A 25,424-nucleotide genomic window follows, 5' to 3' on the forward strand; every position below is an offset into this window, starting at 1 on the left:
AGACCTGCATATCGGAGATCAAAAGACAGTAAGGAAAGAACTGCAAGTACTCCAAGATGGCCCTGAAAGTCAGGGGTCACGCAAGTGCCTACAACAGCTCTGGGCCCTGTGTGAAAAGGGTGTCCCCCTGCAGGACTCCCTTGGGACAGGGAAAACATGCAGGCCCCAGGACCCTAAAGGTGTCAGAGGTACAACTGCAAACAAGCCACAGCAAGACACAGCCTTGAAATGGTATACGTGAAGGCAAGAAGCTGGAATCAGACTTCTGAAGTTCTGGCTGCTGCTGTCTTTCGGACCTGTGCTTGGAAGACTTGCTTGTTTGATGCAGGTGCCATACACGTTTCCTGAGCCGCTTGCCTTGGGCCAGCCTTCGGTCCCTGTTGTTCTGAATGGATCTGGTTAGTCTTGGCAATGTTAAAAACACAACGTGTCATCGATACTAGCTGTTAGCATCCACAGAGCAGGCTTAGCAGCAGTAAGGCTGCCTACATCTCCTACCTGCTGGGCGTGCACAGCTGGTACCCAGGAGGGAAATGGCTCCCTGACACACCGAAGCACACTAGGAGGCAATACTGCCCAACGCGCGGAGCACCCTGAGTACAGACCCCCGCTTCCCACGCTGCCCCGCAGGGACACCGGCACAGACTTCGCAAATGCAGCGCTAAAGCCTTGGCGCCCAGCGCGCCTGACGGCCCCCGCCGCGGCTCGGCCTTATCCCAGAACAGCCGGGAAGTCCCCGCAGAACCCTGTCTTCCGTGGCCCCTCCGGCACCTTCCAGGGCCGAGCGCGGCCCCCGCCCGGCGGCGGGCGGAGGCGGTGCTTGCGGCGCGGGGCGGTCCCGGCGTGGCCCCGGGTGCCGCTCCCGCGGCGGCCCGGCGGCCCGGGCCTGGCAGCGGCAGAGCTGCCCGGGAAGCGGCTCGGCGCCGGGGTCGTGCCGACCGCCATGGGGACCAACGCGCCGCCGCACCGGGAACCGCTCGGCCGCGGCCCCCACGTAAGTCAGCTGATGCGCTCGCCGCCGGCGGGGGTCCGGGGGGGAGGGGGAGGCCCCGGCGGTGCGGGCGGGGGAGCGCTCGCGGGCGTGCCCGCTTTGCAGGGGCTGCGGGAGCCGCCCTTCGTCAGCGGCTGTTCCCAGGCGGGGGAGCGAGCCGGGGCGGCGGGCGGGCGGCCCGCGCCCTCCCCGGGGGAGGCAGCGCTCCGCCGAGCCCGTCCGCAGGCGGCCCGGGCGAGGGCAGCCCCGCGTGGGAGGGCGAGCCGGCGTGTGGTGAACCCCGGGAGGGAGCGACCCTGCCCGCCCGGCGAGGATGTGACGGCAGGTGCCGTCTCCCGGGCCAACGCGGGACCCGACGCTGTGCCTCCGTTTCTCCATCTGGGATTTGCGGCCGTGGCGGCTCATGTGCTGGGCGTTCACAAGTTCTCCGCAGAACGGCGCTAAATGGTTGCCCATTTGCGCCCATTCTCTCTGGATTCTCTTTTCATCATTAAGTCCACAGCAAACTATGGGGAGCTGGTGATCTTCCCAAGCTATTCCTTGTCACTGTGACTTCACTGTCTGTTACTTGGGAGATGAGAGACTAGGTTTGGACTCACCCATGTTGCAGTACTCCCTAGAGGGTGGTCTCCTCAGGGTTTCAGGAGTATTAATCAGGTTTTTTTTGCTGATATACCAGTGACAATGACGAATGGCCCCACCATGCCATGGTGCTGGACAGGCACAGTGGGAAGAAAGGCATCTTTCTTCCTCAGAGGATTCACATCGAAGCAGGATATGGACCAGGCGTGGGAGAAGATACATGAATGCAAGCAGGGTAACAAGGGGGCTTGAGCTCTGTGGGGTAATTTTTTAGGTAGGTTTTCTCAAAAGGCATTCAGCTAACAAGTGAAATGAACTCAACGCTGAGGGAAAGGCAGAGAAGAGGCATGCAGCAGGGAGAAGAGGGACAGCAATTCCAGAAAGGTTGGGAAGGTGGCACTGGAGGGGGGGTCAAAGTGCCAGGCAAGCTAGCAGGGCATGGTCCTGATTCCTTGCTCTTTGGCCAGCGCTCACACAGCAGGAATTAGTTCTGCTGATGCTATGGCCCCAGGCTGTTCAATTGGCCACCTGTAGAGCAGGTTTTCTGGCAGCCTGTCAGCTGTTTTATGCTACCAGGGGACATGGCTCTTTCACGCAGAAAGGGTGTGGAAAAGGCGTCAAGGTGATGTTTGCCAAAACAAAAGGTGTGTGCCTATTAGGCAAGGAAAGCCAGTTCCATCTGAATCTGAATGTCTTACCGTGTCAGCTGGAAATGCCTCTTTCTCTGAAGTGTTTCTTAACATAGCCTCCCTTTCCTCTTGCCTCTCAGCCAGCTTTGACTTCAGATTTGGCTCCAGGTCTCCCTGAGATCTGGAGATGTGGAGAAATACGATCACCTCAGATATTCTCTAATGAAGGCTTCCATCTAAGACTCAGATTTAGCCTTTAAAGAGATAGATTTCCACTGAGTGCTGAAAATATGTCCGTTGTCCTTATTTTTAAGTAAGAAATTAATGGACATTTTTTTGCCTTCTTGTAGCAGTGTTTCCCTATGGTGCTCTAAGTCCAAATATGACACCACTGTGTCAGTACATCAGATGCTAAAGAGTAAACCTACTTAGGGACAGAAGTGAAAATTAACAAAGCTCCCTATTCGTGTTAAGGAAATCAAGGGCGCTGATGGAGACTGCAGAACATTTGCATGTCCCCCAAGACTTTAAATTAAAATGTTAGTACACAAAAACTAAATGGACTTTTTGACTTGGGAGCACTCTTCTACCAGATTTCTCACCTCTTCTGCATTGCTTCTTTCGCATGTCACACTGAACAAGTCTACCTGCAGCCTGGAGAACTTTAGCTAGTAAGAAGGTTGGCAGCCCACACTAGGGGAAGTAATTAAGGAAAGGAGATTCCCATCAACACTGTGCTGGCTAGGGAAAGGGGATTTTTATGGTTATATGGTTATGTAAAACTGAGACTAGGCAGTGTCCAAGATCCCTGTAATCTTTTCCATAAATATTATTTCATGTGGTAGAAGCCAATCATATTGTTTTTCCCACTAAGTACTTAGCTCTGAAAATACAAAATGTCCTTTTGAAAATCCTGTTCAAATTGGATGATTTCTCTTACAGTTTCATTGTAAAAGATTAACATGGCTCATAGAACTTTGTATGAGAAAATACAGGCATAAGAGCATGCTACACAATGTCAGTACTTCACAACTGCGTTTCAGAGATACACCAGGAGGTTTCAGAAAAGCACAGGAAAAGTTAGAGGGAGAGCCTCTCACAACATGGAGTCTCACTTGCCAAACGGCAGGGATATTCAGGCAGAGTTTCTAATAATACTTTCTCAGCAGCCAGGACAGTCAGAAGATGATCTGTAACCACATGATTTTGAGTAACCTCCTACATCTTGGCACATAGAAGGCCTTGGGAAAATAGACTGCTTGTCTCTCAATGGTGCATGGTCTTTCCCAGAGGGACTCAGCATAGCCTACGGACATGCACGTTGGAGTTAGAATGTCTATCAAGGGACTTGCCCTTCCTGCAAAATCAGGAAGTATTTTAGCAGTTGCTTTTATTTCTTTGTAATTCTGGACCATCTTTCATTAAAACAGCCAGTACTAAATCAAAGCTTTAATGAACATGGATAGCAAATTCAGCTGAGAAAATTAGACCATCCTAAAAGTTAAGTCAGAGTAACAGCAGACTCAGATGCTCTTCATATGACTTTTTTTCCAGATAAGTATCAAAAAGAAGTAAATGGCCATTTAACATGTGGGGGGATTTTTCTTTCCTAAATGTCATCCCAAACTCCAAAGGTCTGCTCTTCATCATATACAAGGTCCTGGTTTCCTGTCCAAGTAAAGCACATTTACAGAAGGTTTGTTGGTTGAAGGATTTCTTTACATTTAGAGATAGTACCTCTTTTAAAACTGTGTGCTTGATTTTCCTTTTCGTTGACTTCTGTTTCTTGATTGGAAAACCAAAACAATTTCTGGGGATTGCTGGTAATGAAAATAAGGGCTATAGATACTCTAAACAAAAAATGAGGACATTTTATCCTTGACCCTGAATTAAAAACAAAGACAAACTTCTGTGTAATGCCTGATACAGAAAACCCTGTGCTTTGACTGGCTTTTGAGCCTTCCATTACATCTCTGCAAGCTTTTTCCAATGAAAAATCTGAAATTGTTTCCGGAAATAGTTTAGGATTTAATGTCATAGTAATAGTAATGTAAATGTAAAGGAAATGTAATAGTTTAGGATTTAAGATTGCTGCAAAAGTCACATGATTAAAGAAGACATTTGAATAACTCAGTTAACGATACCTATTGTGTTACAAGGTGCAAAGACAGGAGGATTTACCCTGAGTTTAGTGACAGCTACAGCTGCACTTTTGCTCATTTTATATTCTCTGTCTCTCAAAATTCCCTTATCTGTCTTAGAAACTGTAAACTGACTATATGTTTTGTGCTTTCACCACCTTTTCAATTACATTTTCTTCTTTCATCGCGTTTTTGTCTTAGTGCTTTTAATAGCCAAAGTAAAAGTCCACAAACTACACACAAATATTCTTTTAATATGGAAAAAAGATGTAAATACATGTTTACTATTATCATTCTTTAGTCCTGCATCAGATCTCTGCTTAACAGATTTTTTTTTTTTGTAATTATGTAGTAGCATTGTTACCCCTTAAAACTAGAAGTTAGGAATTACCAGTGAAGACATATTTCAAATATTTGTCAGCCGACAGTCACATTGAAAACACAGCTGCGTGCAAGTAGGACGGTGTAGAGCCTCAGAAGGGATAAGAAGGTGTAAAAAAAAAGATGCTAGTTGGACAAGAAGAGCAAATAGCAACTTCTAGACCTGTCTGCAACAGAGGTATTTATTAATACTGAGAAGAGGCCAGAGTTTGATGCAGTGTTCCTCCTTACTGCCAGCCATTTACCTTTCTTTTCAACACCGTATGTCAATTTTAAGTGGAAAAATTAGGCATGCTTATCACTAGATTATAATTTCTGGCTCCTCCTCTCCCTTTCTCCCAACTTCTGGCCTGCTGGACTTCCTGCTCCAAGATGGCACAGCTCTTGCACCTTTGTTAGAGTTCACAAGCCTCCACAAGACCCACATGCACAGCTGCTCCTCTCTGGACAGGCAACACAATTCGCCCTCAGTCTCTTTGCACCTGCTGAAAGAAAGATTGGAGTGAGGGCAGAGGGCTGCATGGTGCAGAGCAGGAGAGAAGGTTAGAGCCACAGCACCACTGGTACATGGTAATTTTGGTATCTTGCATCTTTAAAATTGTGATAATCTAGTAGGAATGAAGCAGAAACAACTTTGGTTTAGCTTCCACTGAAAGCTGCATAGAAAATTAAGCTCACTTTTGCAAACTTTCCTCTTTTAAGAAATATAGACAACTTGTTATTGTGACAAAAGCCCAAAGTGACCAGAACTGAGATAGCTTAGCAGAATTTGCTTTCCGGTCTTTCACATATGAGATCCATTTGCATCCAGATAACCTGGCTGTTAATTCTGCATGGTTTCCTCAACCAAGTACGCATAACAAATAACTCTCCCACCTGTAGCTGAGGTGGAAACTGGGATCTGGTATTTGGCAGACTTACCCACTGTTCTTACCTAGTGACGACAGCTTCCAATCAAGTTGATTCCTCACTGGCTTTTGTCCAAATACTCTTGAGTATGTACAGTGGCTTTACTCATTCCTGTTGGAACATACCCCAAGCTGTTTTAAGTAAACCATGTTGGCTGCTGATCAAGGCGTTTAGAAACACAGCACAGGCATCATCAGCACAGTAAGAGAAAGAATTCCATCACAAGACTGACCCCAACCTAGGCTGGACAGTACAGAATTGACATGGACAGCTGCTTCTAGTTGCTTTTGAAAATCAGCTAAGTTTTCACTTTCTTACACTCAGCAACTGGTTTTGACATAAATAAAATAGATATAAATGAAAAGTTAAGGGAAGACGTAATTAAAGCTCCACCTCATGTAGATGTTGATTTAAAAAGACATTCCTTTGCTTTCAGGGAGAAGGAAGCAACGTGATGCTTAGCCCCAGTGCAAAGATCACAGTGCTACCGACTGCACACTATCCACCTCCTGGACAGTCACGCAATGACAAATCCCTTGTCAGACCACAATTTAGTATCTTTCAGGATGGGTTTCCGAAGAGTATGATCTTTGAGCCAGCTGCAAACCAAACCAGATGATCTTGGTCCTTCTGTTCAAATCTTAAGCATCATGATCTCTCTAGAAAGAAGCTCCTCATTTCCAGTATTTCCCAGCACTTTGTGTATTAATGTCCATTTTGTCCCTACAGGGCTTTTACCATTGCTGCATAGCTTTTTGATGAGGAGAAGGCCAATGAATTAATGCGAACACTGAGACCCTACTCCTCTAATGAGCCCCAGTACTGCCCCTAGGCTTGGCTAGGACAGGAGACCATCACAGTGTCATTGGAGATTTTGAGCAGCAAAGGGTACGGCAGCAGGCAAGATTATGGGGTGAGGCTTCTCCTCCCATCTCATCTTTCTGGATAGCATTTGTCTCTGCTGGAGAGACTTGGGACAGTAACACAAGACAAACTTCATCCTATTTATATAATATGTAAGGTCTGTGGGTGAGAAGTAACAAAAAAGAGCATAAATTTTCCCGTCTTCTGAAGCTTGTGCTGCAAGATGCTGAAACACCATTAAAACATTTCAGGAAAAAATACATCAAGCGATGCACTCATACTGCTGTAAGAATAATTAACTTTCAAAGCAGTTGCTTATAGCTGCAAAAGTATTAGTATAATTCCAAATTTGTAAATATATACACATTTTTATGCTCAGATATGATTCAGGCTCTTCCTCAGCATTTTGTTTCGGTGAAACCACATATAGATATACTGGAGAGCTTATGATAACCAGAAAGCATTTACCGGAGATAATTCAAAGTTACTTATAATGACATTTCCAGAATGCACACAGGATTTTAAGCGATGTGCAGTATGCACAAAGAAAATCTAGTGATGCAGAGAACAATGAAAACAACTTAAGCAGGACATGAATTGAACCAAAGGTGCTTTCCAGTTGCTATTACTACCACTGGTCAGTATTTCAGGTTAAGATCCCCTGTAATTTGAGAAGTGGGTGTGCTGCAATATTCTGAAAACACTGAGGCTTTGAGGAGCTATGACTCATTGGACCACAGCTGTCTGAGGATTTTATGAATGCCACCGTAAGATGTTCTTTCTGTTTCTCTTGGGAAACAGTTCAAAATTTTAAATCCGCTAGGGCAAGTCTTAAAGGCTTTTTACTTTACTTTTTAGATTACATTTCAATAATTCCTATTCCTATTCCTTTTTTTAGTTGAAGACTTAAGTATTTGTTCCTCAAAGCCTTTCTAAGCAAATATTCCTAACTGCTAGAAAAGTCAACTTTTTCTCCCTAGTAAAGGACAGGAATGCAACCATTTCCATTCCTTGCATCTGTGTTTTTTTCCAGGTATGTCAGACACAGGAGTCACTATTAAGGCTAATTTTTCTGAGAAGTAGAGGCAAAAGCAGAAGGGATTCGAGACACATCAGATATGTGTGAGCAAAGATACAGTTTGGGCTGAAAAACTATTGTCAGAGTGCAGGTGCTGGCCCTACCACAGCAGGCTGTCAGGTTTCAGCCGCACGAATATGATATCTATCAGGGGGAGAAAAATGCGAGAGGAATTCTCATTTTGCTAGAGTTGTGTGACACTAGCTACCCAAATATTTAGGTGCATCCATTCCAAAATATAGTGGGAATAGCTCGCTGTTGTTACACGTGGTGCCTGGGGTATTGAACCAGGATCCAAGTCACAGTAATCTCACGAATAAGAGACCACTTTGACCCCAAAACACATCCAGTGTGACAAAACAAAACACATCACTCTTCCAATCAACCAAAACACACCGATGATCAGCAATACTTGACAGCTCATATAACAGCTTTCTTGATTGTGTCACATGCCAATGAAGTCAACAGGATTTAAGGAGATGCTGGCATTCTTGGCCGAATTAATCCCAAAGTCACAGAATTCTGCATCACGCCCAGAAACTCTTTGTGAGCTACAGGGCAGGTGCTCTGTAGCAGGCTATAGTTCCTCACAGCCTGCAAGTTCAGGCAACCTTCTTATATTCTTCCATGCATTGCTGCGGGCTGTTCCTGTCCTCGCTTTTCATCTCCTACAGGCAACCTCACAGGTCATACGTTTCCAGACAGCCCTCATTTTAAAAGCTCTTAACACGATGGTAATCCCCACTGAGCCTGTAAGATCATTCAGCAGTTTTAACTGGATTGCTTTGATGAGTACTGCACCAGGTTTATTCCACATAGAAACCGCTGTCCTGACACAGGATGCGGTTCCTCGTTGTGAAGGCGAACGGCCACGTGACCCTGCAGGCACCACCACGGACAGCCCCCGTGCTCAGCACCTCCAAAGGGAGATGGCCACCGCGACGCTGCTCCCGGCTCCTGCCCGAGCAGGCCGACTCTGAGCACGCCGGGGGCGGGCGGTGCCCGGTGCCAGGCGCGCACGGGAGGCTCCGAGCCCCAGGCGGCGGGGGCAGCGCGCGCCGCAGCGAGGCCCGCCCAGCACCCCGCGGAGGCGGGCGGGGCGGGACCGCCCTGCTGGGGGCGGGGCCTTCGCGCCGGCTTGGTCTTTGATGCTCTCGGCTTCAGCGCCGCCGCTGCGGCCTCGGGGCGGGGCGAGGTGATCGCGGTGCGGCGCCGCGACGGCTCTGCTCGGCTCGGCTCGGCTCGGCTCGACCTACGCGGGGTGTCCGGGCACCCAGAGGGACCGGGGTCGCTCAGGTCGTGCTGCTGGGCGGGGAGGGGCGCGCGGGTGGGGCGGCGGCGGGAGCTCTGCAGAGCCGCCGGTGTCAGCGCCCCGGCGCCGGCGCGTCATCGGGCGGGAAGTGCTGCCCCCGCTGCGCGTGGGCGGTGTCGCGGGCAGCGGTGGGGGGAGGAGGGCGCATGCGCATGGGCACTGCTGCGAGGGTGGGTGCGGGGCGAGGCGGGCAGGGCCTGCGCACACGTGTGCGGAGGGGCATGAAGCCCGTGGGCCTGCGCGGGTGGTGTGTGCGCGGGTGGGCTCTGGGGATTAGCGGAAATGGCTGTGCCAAGGCCCGTGTGCGTGCGCTGGGGAGATGCAGGGTTCTGTAATTCCTGCAGATGGAGAGGTGTGCACGAGTCTTCTGAGGGAATAAAGACAATGGCGTAGGTGTGGGTGTATACACGTGTCCTTTTGCTAGCGTAAATGTTTTGGTTCTTCAGAAAAATACGTGTTAAGACTGACGCCAGTAGAGAAACTGCGTATGCACCAAGGCCTGTGTGAAGCTTACTTGCAACTTTTTCAGTTAGTTGTGGTACAGAGGTTTGAGGCAGTACTAAAAATAATTCTGCTTTGGGGTTTACTGAAACCTAACGTTAACAGAAGTTGAAAGGCACAAACAGCATGAATTGCTTTTGGTTCTGGTCAGTTCATATGCCTTTGAAGCATCTCCTCATCTATCTCTGAAATTATTTCAAGAGACCATTTTTGCAGCCAATAGCAGCTGTAATTGAGTGTGATCTGTGTGGCAACAAAAATGTGTGATCTAGTGGTTCAGTTCTGGTAGATCTGTAGTTAATGTGAACCACAAAATTTTTTTTTTTAATGACTTACAGACTTATTATTTTAGGAGATGGTATTTTCTGTTGCTTTGAAGGATTCTAGAATTTTAGATGTTGCTTGAAGGTTAAGGAGTACAGAAAACCATTCTGCTTCTTAAAAGCCTGATTTGCATAAATGAAAAGATAACCGATTAGGCAGAGTGATGGTTCTTGCTCAGGCAGGTGACTCGGGAGTAGCAAGCTTCTGGTAAACTCACTTTTGTCGCTTCCTTATTCTGTGCCCTTTTACTTTGTCATCTCAGTTTATATAGTATGGAGTATGTGTGCAACAGTGGCTGACCTGAAGAAGCTTGTGAGAGGTTTGCTTCTAACTACACTAACATTATTCATGCAGTTTGAAAGACAAGTGTATAGGGATCTCAGAAGTGTCCTTGACATATTAAACATCATTTTATTTGATTTAGTAGCTGGGTTTACATATTCAGTGACAGGATGTCCTGCTCAGAACCATCTCCAACCGTCTCCATCTTAGAAATGAGAAAGCGGTGGTTCTGATAAATCTGAATCTAGCTAATGTGGTCTCAGGTTTCACTAAGTGATACAGCATAACATGCTTTCTGACCCACCTTTATACAGTATCAAAAATCCTGCAAAGTATTCTTTCTAAATTTTCAACATGAGGTACTGAATTTCTTACATCCATTTAAGATCTTTCCGATCTATTGGACAAAAAGAAAGGCAAGCTTGAATTAAAACAGCCATCATTTACATACATAACTGCAGATGTTTTCAGCATAAGGAAATAATTAATTTGCCTGAAGGATTATCAACTGACCCTTTGAAAGTGTACAACAGTGATTAATTAACATACGACTTTTGAAGTAAGGTTCAAGTATAATTTCAAATGAAGGGGCTCAATGTAAGTCAAATAGTATCTATTACTTTATGACTGAATCCATGGGACTCAGCTTTATTTGTTATGATAGGATTCAAATGCTGAAGTTCCAAGCTGTATCTGTTCTACTGAAGTTGATTGGCATAGCCATAGCTGCTTTGTTTGAGTAAATGAGAATGGCCTTTTCTTATGAGCTTAGTCATGGCAGCCATCTTTGCTTTTTGCCACTTCAGTTTCATTCTGAAAGGTAAACTGCTCTCTTGGGAATCAGGATTGTTGGAATTAAGCTAGAAAAAACATCACTGCCAGTCATAGTTTTGCAGAGCCATAATGGATTGCAAGTGGAGACTAGAAATGTCCCTTACCCTTTGACGACGAGGGGTAGATACCTGATCCCCCTAACATGATTATTATACTAAAACATTGTTTCGTTATGTGTGATAAAACCTAAACTGATCTGTGTTAAAGATAGGGAGATCTTTGAAAAGTTCCTGATTTTTTTTCAAGTTTCATAAGAGTGGGATGCCACAATAGCCTTTCTTTTAAAAATTTGCTGAAAGAAGATTAAATGTAATATAAAAGAAGCATAACATTTGATGTCAGTATTGTCATGCTTGCATAGCAGCTTCCCAGAAAGAGCTTCTCTAGCTGTCAAAACCAGTAGAGATTGATACTGCTCTAAGTCAGAGACGAGCAACCCTTGTGCATTAATCTGGAAAAAGTTTACTTGCCATTAAACTGGAGTAAAAATCTGACATAATGTTAGATTTCATACCAAAAGGATGGTACTTACTTAAAATCCAGTTATTTTTAGAAGGAGAACAACGAAAAACTTATAAATACCTGGCCTGATACTCTCTACTACCAACTTAGTAGTTTCTGTCTGGGGGGAGAGGAAATTTGGGTTATTTTAGGGGAGTTATTGCTGTATCCTTTTTTTGATAGGCTTTTCTTTTTCTCTAAAATGTTTTTTCTAATTGCTAAGTGAAAAAAAAAACCAGCAAGGCAAAACAGTAAAAAGAGGAGAGGTAACCATTAAAGTTATTATATAGTTTTATCAGCTACTAAACAAGCTGTAAAATTGGACTAGAGGAAGCATTTTATTACAGTAATTGTTGATGTTGCTTGTGAAAATACTGTTTCTATGACATTCAGTTGTTAGAAACACTTTTTATTTTCCAATAGCCTCCAAATTGCCTGATGATAATCATCATCCTTTTTTGTCTACTTGTCTCCAAAAGTTGCTTTCTTACTGTAACCTGATATTGTATTGTTGAATATCTTTATGTACTTTGGCCTGCAAAATAGTATGGAAGGGTTTAGAAGTCAATGTTTAACTCACTTTACCTTCACCAAAGTATGTTTAACAGGTGCATGAACCGACTGGGGCAAAAACTTTCTCTTGTTGTTTACAGAGTCTGTCAGTGGATGTATCTTTTAGCCGTTTGTTCCATTGTGTCATTTTGGAATATGAGATTTTATTTTTCTTTCATTTACTAAGGCACCAATAATTTTTCCACTTATACAGAACTTTCCATCTGAACAGGAAAAGGTCATTTTACTGTTTAATTATAGTTGAGCTTCATAATACCTAAATACTCTTTATATAGAATCTTTATATATTATTTATATAAATAGAGGTATTAAAATTAAGTTAGTTTTATTTTAAAAAAAAGCCCTTTTCTAAGATCTTCTAATAATAGGTTCTGTAAGGTATCAGTTGTCTGTTATCAATAGATGAGTTAGTATGTGTCCGCAATTGTGGGCTGCACTTGTGCATGCTGTTCATGAAGTGTACCATTTACTTGCTATAAAGACCATTATTAATGCTGCTTCTTTCCCCCCACCCCCCTGTTATTTCAGGAAGTGTATTTCAAGAATCTTTCAAAACAGAAACAAAAGGAAGTCATGGAGAAGAATGGAAACAACCACAAACTTCGTGTTTGTGTTGCTACTTGCAACCGTGCTGATTATTCAAAATTAGCTCCCATTATGTTTGGTATTAAGGCAGAACCACAGTTCTTTGAGCTTGATGTCGTAGTGCTTGGTTCCCACCTGATTGATGATTATGGGTAAGGTGAATATTTGTATCTGTCAGTATGTTTCTGGGGTGTTAGTGATAACATCATGAATGTTAGGTAGCAAAATCCTTGTCATCATGAATGTACGCAACAAAATTTTAGGGTTTTTTTCAGATTTTATTTAATTTTGCAGCTCCTTCTGATATTGCATTTTTCTGTATTTTTTTCAACCAACCTTGGAATTTTAGAAAGTCTTGGGTAAATGGTGTAACTGAGATATTCAACAGGATCACAGGCTATATGAAGTGAGAAACTCAATTCATTCAGATTTTCCTGAGAATCTGGTGATTATTGAATGAAAATGTGCTACAGTTTTTAATTTTCACAGAGAAAAGATAATCTTCATTTTTGGTTGCAGCTCTTTCGCTTTGCGTAGTTGTTGGAGAAAGTGCTTATATATTCCATATCCCAGGGGAATACTGTTAGTTCTTACTTCCAGGACTGTGGAGGAAGCAAAAGGTGATTGTCTTTTTCTGACAAAACAAACAACTTAATATATTTAGGTATGGTTTCGCAGGAGAGTTTAGGGTCGGTCCCCTCCCTAACACCCTCTAAGTAAGCAGTTAGATGGCCTGCCTGCATCGATGGAATGTCTTGGTCCAAATCGCTTCCTCTGGAAGGACTTCCCATGTCCTGGATGAATATTCTCCTGTTTGCTGGAGAAAAGGCAGAAAGAACAGCATGCATGTTCTTGCTGAGGTTGTGGTTATTGTTGGGTTGGTTTTGCTCAGGCTGTTTTTTGCAGACTGCATTTACCAGATTGGGCCCAGTAAGTGAAATAGATAGGAAAAAACACACTTCACAAGTCAAAATCAGACTTCAGCGTAAGGCTTGCAGCGTATCAGCATTGTTGAGCTTTTAGAAATGTGATGCATAACTTCAAGTAAAGACACTTTTTGTGCTTTCCAACAAGATATGTTGGCACTTTATAACTTAGGGTGTGAGGAAGTTGTATTGTCTCAAACTACTAAGACTGCTGCCCATTCTCAGTATAGTGCTCTGTTCCTTGCTGTGTACTGGACATTGTTTCCATCTAATAGCCTGACATGGCAAGGTGAATTCAACACCACAAAACTAACCTGATTAAAAAAAAAAAAAACCAAACCAACAAATAACCCAATCAAACTTGTGCCAGGTTAGCATGTTGAACTGCATCCTGTCTGACTGGAGCAATAAGGTAATCCCAATTCATTTGCTGAGGAGGAGAAACATGGTCCTGGTTTTTCTGTAGTCCTGAAGCCTTTGCTGTCTGCAAGACATGTGCAAAGTAATATGAAATGCTACTTTTCCAATTTCAAGGTATTTAACACCTGTCTCTCTCTCGTAAATGGTTTGTAATCCCCAAAGCAATAGAGATTTTGGTCTCTCAAATGTTTCTGTTAGTTGCTTTGTTATAAGTATTCTTAAATGCTGGTACTGCATAGGTTTTTTGTCAGGACCTAGCCCTGCACTCCTTAATCTGGGGGATCCCAGAGAATTAGTGGGTTCTCAAAAGATGTGTGTTCCAGTGATTTGAGTAGGGTATTTGACATTAGCAGAACTCAGAGGATGATGATCTTGTGAAATGTTTCTTACGGAAACATTTGGATGACAGTAAAAGAAACAAACACCAACACTGCAGTCTTGTTTATTCCCTAGATTTTGACCTTTCAGAAAGGAAAGAATACAGAAGAAAAGAGAAGAAAGCTTTTTGAAATAAATGTACATAGTAGGGAAAAAGACAGGTCTATGAAGGGTGATTGTGAAATGAGTTGGAAATGTAATCCAGTTTATGCTATAAAAATCTGAGCTGCTTCACTCAGTTACACGAAAAGCATTTTCGTGCTTTTTAAAAAAACAAATTACCTGACAAGTTACTTGTAGGAATATATCCCGTTGTTACAGCAGTAAGCAGAATTGAGTAGATAGATAGGATTTTCTTCAGTTACGCAGGATGGAGATTGTTTCTTTACCTGAGCTGCAGCACTTTATGAAGTCTTTGCTATCTTAGCTGAGCTTGCAGATCATGAGATATTCGTTTGCAGAATGTGAGTAGCAGATTTAATTAAAATTAACTCTGATTCAAATCAGTTTAAAAGTGTAATCCTTTGAATAAGACAGTGAATGTGTTGAAGACAAAACTGGATAACTTCTGGGTTTTTTCTTTCTTATTCCAGTCAGAGCCTGCAGACTACTTAGGTCAGGTTTAGTGAATGTGACAGACAAGTAGTCTTATACAGACAGCTGTATGGTCTTTCATATTTCAGATATGTAACTGTAAACAGTAACAATTCTCAGTATTCAAGGAATGGTTTAACTTTCTCAATATGGAATGAAGCTGGTATTATGTGTGGAAGAACTTTTTTCTTTAGTGTGGAAGCCTGTTTCCTTTGAACTTAAGACCTTAAGTCTGAGATTATATAAGTCTTGATGCAACTCAAATAGAGAATCTGAAAAAAGGATGCTATCTGCTAGATGTTTTCCTTGAACATAAAAGAAACATAAAGCTTTGCATCGTATCTGTTGTATTTATACGTTTGTCCAGCAGAGTTGATATATGGTGAGGGGTCAAAATACCTTTCCTGAAAGGAAATCATGCCATATCTATTCTCTGGAAGTCTCTGCAAACACACAAGCAGAGAGTTTGATTTCTGAGGGTTTCCGGAAAATGTTCAGCAAGGCTCCTCGTTAAAGGTGTCTAGAAAAACTTCATGCTTGGAATATGAGGGAAGATATTCATAAGGATGAGGACATTCTATTAAAGTCTTGGAAACTAGATCCTCAATGAAGGAGATGCGATAAGCAGGCCTTTGTTCAAACCCAGTACGACTATTCTAATATGCAATTATGTCACACTATGTTGCCATAAAACCAAGTTGTATTTACGTGTAATCCTTTTTGTCTTACCTTCAGTAATACCTATCGTATGATTGAACAAGATGACTTCGATATTCATACAAGATTGCACACCATTGTGAGAGGGGAGGATGAGGCAGCTATGGTGGAGTCAGTGGGCCTTGCATTAGTGAAGTTACCAGATGTCCTGAACCGCCTGAAACCTGACATAATGATAGTTCACGGGGACAGATTTGATGCTTTGGCCCTGGCCACATCTGCGGCCCTGATGAATATTCGCATTCTTCACATTGAAGGTGGGGAAGTCAGTGGGACCATTGATGACTCTATCAGACACGCTATAACCAAACTGGCCCATTACCACGTGTGCTGCACAAGGAGTGCAGAACAACATTTGATAGCCATGTGTGAAGACCATGACCGCATCCTTTTAGCAGGCTGTCCCTCATATGACAAGCTTCTCTCTGCCAAAAATAAGGACTACATGAGTATTATACGCATGTGGATAGGTGAGCAGTCCACTTTTTATGTTTTTCACACCTTTCAACAGTAGACAAACTCAGTAGGTTATCAGTCTGTGGGATCTGTTGACCAGTGGCTCTGAGAAAAGTACAGGAAAGAAACAGATGGACTTCTTGCTAGTAAGTTTAAATTTGCTTAATTGCAGATGATTATCAAGTAGCTTCTTCTCAAAAAATTAGTGTGTTTAGTAGTAGTGTCTAGTATTTCTTTCTTTCTAAATTTTCTTTTGATCTGTGTTTTACCATGTGCAGCTGGAAAGCTACAAATCTGTCCTAGTAAACACATCCAGTCCTTTTGCCAAATAAAAAACCATTATTCCTTAAATGGGTAATTTTTCTGAGCTGAACAATTTAAAAACAATAGCCTCACGTGAACAGTTATTTTCATGTAAAGGATGTATTTTAATAGAATCAGAGCTATTCAGGGCTAATCAAAAAATCAGAGGGAACTTATATTATGAACATTCTTTTGGGGAATGTACTGCAACAGGGCAACATGCCAAAGGCTTTTGGTGTTTCATGTTCATTTACTTACAAATAATTCCTGTAAACTGTGGGGTTTGTGTTACTTTTTATTTTTACAAAGCAATCTCCTATATGTCACATTAACCTGTGTAGTTAGAAGCTGGAATATGCATAGACCAGTAGGTGAATATTTTGCAGGTAAACTTTTTTTATCAAATACACTAAAACAAGCATGACTGACTTTTTTAAAGCAATGGGAGTGAAGTCTTTGCTTGAGGGTGGAGAACTGACAGAAAACCTGAGCAGCTTCAGGGCTTTCATGTTATTCCAGATTTACACAGGTGTGAAAATAGGCTCTTGACCCTGGTCTGCAAAGCTTTAGATGTCAGCCTGCAAGTTAACAGTTTGTTGGGGTTTAGATAATGGTCCCTAAAGTTACAAGACTTGCTTAGAGAGGCAAATAACAAGCTAGATCATCCTGGTACTCCCTTGAGTTTTATTGTAGCATTGAAATTTATGTGTTAGATATCCCATTCAGTGCCTTGACTGTTGAGGCTTTCACACTGGTAGTTTCAAAAGTATATCCTCTTATTATTCTATGCCAATAAGAAAAACTTCTTGGGCTCCATTTGGACAGGTGAAGATGTCAAAACAAGAGATTATATAGTTGCTCTGCAACATCCTGTAACCACAGATATTAAACATTCCATAAAGATGTTTGAGCTGACACTAGATGCACTCATCTCCTTCAACAAGAGAACACTTGTTCTATTCCCTAATGTGGACGCAGGTGAGTAAAATACCTTCATGCAGAGGAACACATAACAGATTGTCTTTAAAGCATACATTGGTTCTTATGGAGTGCTTTTATCCCAGACCCTCCAGCCAGATGGAAATAGCTGGATGGTTTCAGCATCAAGTGTGCATCTGCTGCAGCTCCATGTGCACATTGCTGGAGGACATTTCAGCTTTTCATTGTGGGGAAGAAGATGAAGGGAAACCATGTGACATATAGAAGCAATATTAGTGCCTCTTAAAGAAACTAAAAACTACAAAAATGCTTTTGCAGTTGATTTTGGGATCAAAATTAGGCTTACATGCCCAGCTCTGCGACTTATACTGGGAGGATAAAAGGGAACAAAAACAACTCAGAGCTGGCAACTCAATGAACAGCTATTACTTCCTTTGCATGTTTGGACTTTCAGTTTAACAATAGAACTTGAATAATTTATGCTACCTCTTGTTTTTCTGTAGGAAGCAAAGAGATGGTTCGGGTGATGAGGAAGAAGGGCATTGAACATCATCCCAATTTTCGTGCAGTGAAGCATGTCCCATTTGACCAGTTCATTCAGCTAGTTGCTCATGCTGGTTGTATGATTGGCAACAGCAGTTGTGGTGTCAGAGAGGTGGGAGCATTTGGTACACCTGTCATCAACCTGGGGACACGTCAGACAGGAAGAGAAACAGGTACATGTTTGTTTAACTACTTCAATTTCCTCAGGGTTCTGAGGTTTTTTTGTTCCACAGGATAAAGTCAAAGAATGCTTGACAAGAGGCCATCTTACAATATCAGCACAACATAATTTTTGATCCATTGTAAAGCTTTGCTGGCTCTTCCTGTATCGTGTTAGTGCTGCTTGTGTGTTTTAAGATAATGAGGCTTTTATATATAGACAAGTTAAAGTATATCTCCATTTGCAGTGGATTCCATTTAGCAGAATAGGCGGTTAATTATTTTCCTTTATAGCTAGTTTGATGTTTGACATCTATTTTTTTTAAAGTGAAATTTTAATACGAACTCTTCACCACTTCAGGAAGTGGTATTTCACAGACACCCAGATACAACACAAATAGCCCCATGTTTTTATTTGTGCATTTTAAATTTAATAATAGAATTCTGTTGAAAGCTACTACACTCTGTTCTCTAGTGTTTTGTAATGCATGACAGCATATCATAGGAGTCACCATTGATTTATTGGGAGCAAGGGGAAAGCATATATCTGAAGAGTGATGTCAATCTGGCTGGAGTCTTTCCTGCTCATTGGAAACAAAAATAATAATTTCTTCATTTCTAAAGCAGTTTTTAACCTCTAATGTAATTCGAGGAGCTCACCTGGCCTATTATGTTAACTTTTGTCATCTAGGTGAAAATGTTCTTCATGTTCGTGATGCTGATACACAGGATAAGATTCTGCATGCCCTACAGCTGCAGTTTGGTAAACAGTATCCATGGTAATAAGTACATTCATCTTGCTTCTTTCAAGGGGAGGTTAAAGCAGTAGAGTAAAAAGCGTTTAGTCCTGAAGGGACTTCGTATTTGGTTGCAGGGCTTTTAACGCACTAGTCTGAGGTTACAAATTATTTTTCATTTCACATGCTTCATTCAGAATCTAGTGCAATGTCCAATATTCACATTAGTATTTGTAGAGAAAAATGTTACTAGTAATGTTTTGATATAACTAGTAAATAGTAATTTGACATCCAACAGAAAGTCAAGGGACAAAATTCATGTTAGTTTAAACTGGCATGATTAAGAAAGAGAGCTTGTTCCATAAGAGCAGCATGGGGGAGGACATCCTATCTGCCTACCTGTTGCGGTTTAGCTGGCAACTCAGCCCCACACAGCCGCTCGCTCACTCCCCCACTGGCAGGATGGGGGAGAGAATCAGAAGGGTAAAGCTCGTGGGTTGGGATAAGAACAGTTTAATAGTTAAAACAAAAACAACAATAACAGCAACAATAATGCAATGGAAAGGAAAACGAGAAGGGCGTGAAACCGGGGCTGGGGCTAGGGGAAATGAACAGCCAAAACAAACCGCACATGACACAGCCGCTCACCACCTGACACCGCCAGTCCCCGAGTTGCAACCACCACCCCTCCTCCATGTGCCAACTGCCCCCATTAATGTACTGGTCATGGCCTCACAGGGTATGGAATGAATATCTCATTGACCAGTTGTCTTGGCTGTGGCCCCGCCCCTCCCAGCCTCCTGCCCACCTGGCAGAGCACAGGAGGCTGGAAAGGTCCCTGACTAGTACAGGCATCTCATGGAGGAGAATTAACTCTGTCTCAGCCAAAACTAGCACATTCTCCACCCCTTATTCCATACCATTTACACCATGCCCGGGTCCCATACCATCCAATACAACCTTACCAACCACCACCCCTCCCCTTCCCATCCTTTAACATAATACACAGACATCATTCCCTTAGTCTATGGACCTTCCCTGTAAACTGTCAATAAAAATGTCCACTGAGTTCACCCAGTCCATGACTCTGGGCTCCATCTGCTGTATCCGTCTTTCAGGGTAGGCGAGATGGTGTGTGTGGTGTTGGGTTGCTGCATACCGAGTCAGTCATCGTTCCATCACTGCTGCACTTTACTTGTTTCATCAAAGTTCATCTTTCATGAATTGGGAGATTTGTACTATGATATCATTGATATGGCATACAGCAACCACAGAAGAGATGACATACACTATTACATAGCAGTTCGCATTGTGCCATTCAGTTCATTGACTGTTTTTGCCCAAAATCAAATCCCCTTGAGGCACACATCGGATTTCTCCATCCTCCCGCATCACCCACCAAGTGCACCCAGGCCCTCGAGCAAAAGCAATCCCACGAATGGGTTTGCCTTTGCCTGAGGCAGGAAGAACCCAGACTGTTTTCCCCAGCATACTTTTTACGTGTACTACAGGGACTCAATCTCCTTTCACAGCACGTAAGTGTTCTGACTCGGCAGGGCCAGCTTGATTGGCAGATCCCCTCGTGTTGACTAACCAGGTGGCTTTTGCTAAATGTGTATCCCAGTGTTTAAATATTGCACCCCCCCATTGCTCTCAGTGTAGTTTTTAATAGTCCGTTGTATCTTTTGACTTTCTTAGAGGCTGGTGCATGATAGGGGACATGATACACCCACTCAATGCTGTGTCCTTTGGCCCAGGTGCCTATGAGGTTGTTTTGGAAGTGAGCCCTGTTGCCTAACTCAATTCTCTCTGGGGTGCCATGTCGCCACAGGACTTGTTTTTCCAAGCCCAGGATAGTGTTCTGGGTGGTGGCATGGGGCCACCACAGGATACGTTTCCAGCCAGGTGGTGGTTGCTTCCACTATTGTAGGCACATGGTGCTTGCCTTGGTGGGTTTGTGGCAGTGTGATATAGCCAATTTGCCAGGCCTCCCCATATTTATATTTCAGCCATCGTCCCCCACACCACAGAGGCTTTACCCGCTTCACTTGCTTGATTGCAGCGCAGGTTTCACATTCATGGATAACCTGTGCAATAACATCCATGGTCAAGTCCACCCCTCGATCACGAGCCCACCTGTATGTTGCATCTCTCCCTTGATGGCCTGAGGTGTCATGGGCCTACCGAGCTAGAAATAATTCACCCTTATGTTGCCAGTCCAGATCCCCCTCAGCCACTTCAATCTTGGCAGCCTGATCTACCTGCTGGTTGTTTCGATGTTCTTCAGTGGCCCAACTTCTGGGGACGTGAGCATCCACCTGACATACTTTCACAACCAGGTTCTCTACCTGGGCAGCAATATCTTGCCACAATGAGGCAGCCCAGATGGGTTTCCCTCTGCGCTGCCAGTTGCTTTGCCTCTGTTGCTGTAACCATCCCCACAGGGCATTTGCCACCATCCATGAGTCAGCACAGAGACAGAGCACTGGCCACTTTTCCTGTTCAGCGATGTCTAAGGCCAGCTGGATGGCCTTTACCTCTGCAAAATGGCTCGATTCACCTTCTCCTTCAGCAGTTTCTGTGACTTGTTGTGTAGGACTCCATACAGCAGCCTTCCATCTCCGGTGCTTCCCCACAAGACAACTGGCCCCATCAGTGAACAGGGTGTATTACTTCTCATTTTCTGACAGTTTGTTATAGAGTGGGGCTTCTTCAGCACGTGTCACCTCCTCTGGTGATAATCCAAAGTCTTTGCCTTCTGGCCAGTCCATGATCACTTCCAAGATTCCTGGGCGACTGGGGTTTCCTACTCGAGCCAGCTGGGAGATCAGCGCAACCCATTTACTCCATGTAGCACCAGTTGCATGATGGGTAGAGGGGACGTTTCCTTTGAACATCCAGCCCAGCACCGGCAGTCGGGGTCCCAGGAGCAACTGTGCCTCAGTACCAACCACTTCTGAAGCAGCTCGAACCCCTTCATATGCTGCCAATATATCTTTTTCAGTTGGAGTATAGCAGGCTTTGGACCCCCTGTATCCCCAACTCCAAAACCCCAGGGGTCGACCTCAGGTCTCCCCTGGCGCTTTCTGCCAGAGGCTCCAAGTAGGGCCATTCTCCCTGGCTGCGGTGTAGAGCATGCTTTTTACATCTTGTCCTGCCCAGACTGGCCCAAGAGCTACTGCATGAACTATCTCCTGTTTAACCTGTTCAAAGGCTTCTTGTTGCTCAGGGCCCCATTCGAAATCATTCTTCTTCTGGGTCACTTGAGAGAGAGGGCTTATGATCATACTGTAATTTGGTATATGCATTCTCCAAAAAACCACAACACCTATAAAAGCTTGTGTTTCCTTTGTGCTAGTTGGTGGAGACATGGCTGCTATTTTGTTGATCACATCCATTGCGATCTAACGACGTCCATCTTGCCATTTTATTCCTAAGAACTGGATCCCTTGTGCGGGTCCCTTCACCTTACTTTGCTTTGTGGCAGAACCAGCTTTCAGGATTTGGACTATTTTCTCTCCTTTCTCAAGAACTTCTTCTGCTGTGTTGCCCCACACGATGATGTCATCAATGTCCTGAAGGTGTTCTGGAGCTGCTTCTGAATTGGTCCATGGCAAGTGGCAGGGCTGTGCTTCCACCCCTGGGGCAGCTGATTCCAGGTGTACTGGACACCCCTCCAAGTGAAAGCAAACTGTGGCCTGCGCTCTGCTGCCAGAGGGATTGAGAAGAATGCATTAGCGATATCAGTTGTGGCATACCACTTGGCTGCCTTTGACTCCAGTTCGTATTGAAGTTCTAGCATGTCTGGCACAGCAGCAGTCAACGGTGGAGTGACTTCATTCAGGCCACGATAGTCTACTGTTAGCCTCCACTCTCCATTAGACTTCCGCACTGGCCATATAGGACTGTTAAAGGGTGAGCGGGTCTTACTGATCACTCCTTGGCTCTTCAGTCGGTGAATGAGCTCATGGATGGGAATCAGGGAGTCTTGGTTGGTGCGATATAGCCGCTGGTGCACTGTTGTGGTGGCAATCAGCACCTGTTGTTCTTTGACCCTCAGCAACCCCACAACAGAAGGGTCCTTTGAGAGAGGCCAGGCAAGGTAGACAGCTGTTTAATTTCCTCCATCTCCAAGGCAGCTACACCAAAAGCCCACTTGTACCCTTTTGGGTCCTTGAAATACCCTCTCCTGAGGTAGTCTATGCCAAGGATGCACAGAGCCTCGGGGCCAGTCACGATGGGGTGCTTTTGCCACTCATTCCCAGTGAGGCTCACTTTGGCCTCCAATACAGTTAGCTCTTGGGGTCCCCCTGTCACTCCAGCAATGCTGATGGGTTCTGCCCCTATATAGTTTGATGGCATTAAGGTGCACTGTGCGCCGGTGTCCACTAAAGCTTTATACTCCTGTGGGTCGGACATGCCAGGCCATAAATCCACACAGTCCAGTAAACCCAGTTGTCCCTTTCCTCCACCTGGTTGGAGGCAGGGCCCCTCTTGTCTTGATCATGGCAGTCACAACTCGCCTCCTGTAAATATGAGTCAAGAGTCTCTATTAAGCTTAGAAATAAAATCAGTGCTTCTGCTCCTCTGTCTGGGGAACTGCTCACTGGAAACTGGAGCAGCAGCTTTCCTGGAAGAGCCTCCCTGAGTGACTGTTCTTCCTTGCAGTTCATGTACTCGTGTCTGTAGGGTCGAGGTAGGCTTGCCATCCCACCTCATCATGTCCTCTCCATGGTCACACAGGTAGAACCATAGGGTGGCCCGTGGTGTGTATCCCCTCCTTTGAGCCAAAGGATGCTTATTCCTAACAGCTGAGACACTACTCTGTAGAGGCGGGGAGCAGGACGTAGCTTCTTTGAGTTGCTGGACCTCTTTGAACAGTTTCACCACAGCAGATACAAGGGAGGAAGAGATACTTGCTTTGTAATCTCGGAGTCTGTCGATCACCTCTGCCACTGTTCATGCCTCGTCCCTCTCCAGGACACTACTGCCAATGAGTTTGCATATGAGGATGATGTGCTCCGTACAAACTTCTGCCACATGGGTCACGTGCTCTCGGCTTCATCTGGATCTTTGGATGATCGTTGATCGTCCAGGTCACCATAAATCACCTCAAACACAGCTAATTCCCTTAGATACTGGATGCCTTTCTCAATGGTTGTCCATTTTCCTGGGCGATATGTAACATCTTTGAAGGGGTACCTTTCCCTCACTCTGGACAGGAGTTGCCTTCAGAGGCTGAGGGCTTGTTTCCCTTTTCCAATTTCTATGTCAATGCCCCCTTCCCTAGAAAGGGATCCCAGTTGTTTGGCTTCTTTTCCCTCTAATTCCAGGCTACTGGCCCTGTTATCCCAGCATTGGAGCAGCCAGGTGGCAATTTGTTCCCCTAGACAATGTCTGAAATCTTTTCGCATATCTCACAACTCACTCAAGGACAGGGATCAGGTGGTCTTAGTTTCATTTATGACTTCTTCCTCCTCTTCTCATTATGGCCCTGCTTCTTCCTCATCCCTTTCTGAACAAGCTGACTTCCACTTCCAAGATTTTTTCTTGTGTATAGAGGCAACTGATACTGGCATGGGTTGATTCTCTGATTCAGCTGCAGTGCTTGTCCTGGGGGTGGAGTGGCCGCAGTGCCTGTCGCTTTGTCTTTCAATCCAGAGACCATCTCTTCCCCTTGGGAGCACTGAATACTGTTGAGCAGGGCTCGGTACGCATGGGCCAGGCCCCAGCACGTTGCAGGTATCTGTGTCTCTCTGGAGTTCCCAGCGTAGCAACATACTTTCTCCAAATATTCTACTAGTTTTTCAGGATTCTGCGCTTGTTCAGGGGTAAAGCTCCAAAACACTGGGGGTGCCCACTGCCTTAGGCATTTGCCCATGCTATCCCACATGCCCTGACACTCGTAACTATCAAGCCTTGGGGCAGATCTCTGGGTGATATTCTTAAGTTGCTTTCTAACTTCAGTTAAAACCAAAACAACATGCCCAAAAACTAACAATAAGTATATCTTAACTACCCAAGGATGTTTAGGATACAAAAAGGTTGTTGCAATAAAGGTGGAGACATCATAGGAAAAAGTTACAAAGATGCGATTCTGTATTTCCTCTATATAAAATCTCTCAGAGGAGGAGGTATCATTGCTAATTGCCTCAATTTGGTTTCCAAAGTACAGTAACTGTTTCAGCAAAAACCCCAAATACCAGATAAAGCTGAAAACCAGTGTTTGTGTAACAAATCTCTTAGACAAAACATCACTAATCACGGCAGAACACAGCAGACTAAACAAACCACACCAATCTTTAACACGAACTGCAAAAACAAGAACATGGGGCTGTGACCAGCAGTTGTTATTGTCTCAAACCTTCTGAGCCTCGGTTTAGGCACCAAAAGAGACTGTTGTGGTGTAGCCCCAGCTAACAACTCAGCCCCACACAGCCACTTACTCACTGCCCCACGGTGGGATGGGAGGGGAGAATCGGAAGGGTGGAAGTGAGAAAGCTCATGGGTTGAGATAAGAACAGATTAATAATTAAAATAACAACAACAACAATAATGCAATGAAAAGGAAAACAATGAGACAGGCATGAAACCTGGAGTGGGGGGAAGGAGGAAATGAGAAACAGAAACAAACCGCACCTGATGCAGCCACTCACCAGCCCAACGCCACCAATCCCCAAGGCACAACCACCCCTCTGTGCACTGACTGCCCCCATTAATGGGCATGGCGTTAATGGTTGTGGCATCACATGGTACGGAATGAAC

At 44.4% G+C, this 25,424-nt stretch overlaps 1 protein-coding gene and 1 long non-coding RNA gene across 4 annotated transcripts in view; one reads left to right on the top strand and one right to left on the bottom strand.

Moving 5' to 3' along the window:
* The first annotated feature begins 846 nt into the window (after nt 1–846).
* The window catches only part of GNE (glucosamine (UDP-N-acetyl)-2-epimerase/N-acetylmannosamine kinase), a 36,126-nt gene continuing 11,548 nt past the window's right edge, over nt 847–25,424 (top strand). The window contains exons 1-6 of one of the 3 annotated variants that reach the window (XM_064438546.1): nt 847–994; nt 12,431–12,639; nt 15,541–15,992; nt 17,107–17,259; nt 17,724–17,936; nt 18,614–18,701. In XM_064438546.1, coding sequence (XP_064294616.1) covers nt 944–994; nt 12,431–12,639; nt 15,541–15,992; nt 17,107–17,259; nt 17,724–17,936; nt 18,614–18,701 — 1,166 coding nt within the window. In that variant the 5' untranslated portion in view covers nt 847–943. Of the gene's footprint in view, nt 995–8,735; nt 8,872–10,321; nt 10,554–12,430; nt 12,640–15,540; nt 15,993–17,106; nt 17,260–17,723; nt 17,937–18,613; nt 18,702–25,424 lie in introns of those variants that run through there. The other 2 variants (XM_064438547.1, XM_064438548.1) reach the window with 2 other exon arrangements.
* Nucleotides 3,576–8,725, bottom strand: LOC135310540 (uncharacterized). The gene is made up of 2 exons (XR_010370635.1): nt 5,659–8,725; nt 3,576–5,209 (listed from the first exon to the last, which is right to left on the bottom strand). It is a non-coding gene; the product is annotated as an uncharacterized LOC135310540 (long non-coding RNA).

This window comes from Phalacrocorax carbo, chromosome Z (assembly GCF_963921805.1).
Source record: "Phalacrocorax carbo chromosome Z, bPhaCar2.1, whole genome shotgun sequence".
Taxonomy (NCBI): Eukaryota; Metazoa; Chordata; class Aves; order Suliformes; family Phalacrocoracidae; genus Phalacrocorax; species Phalacrocorax carbo.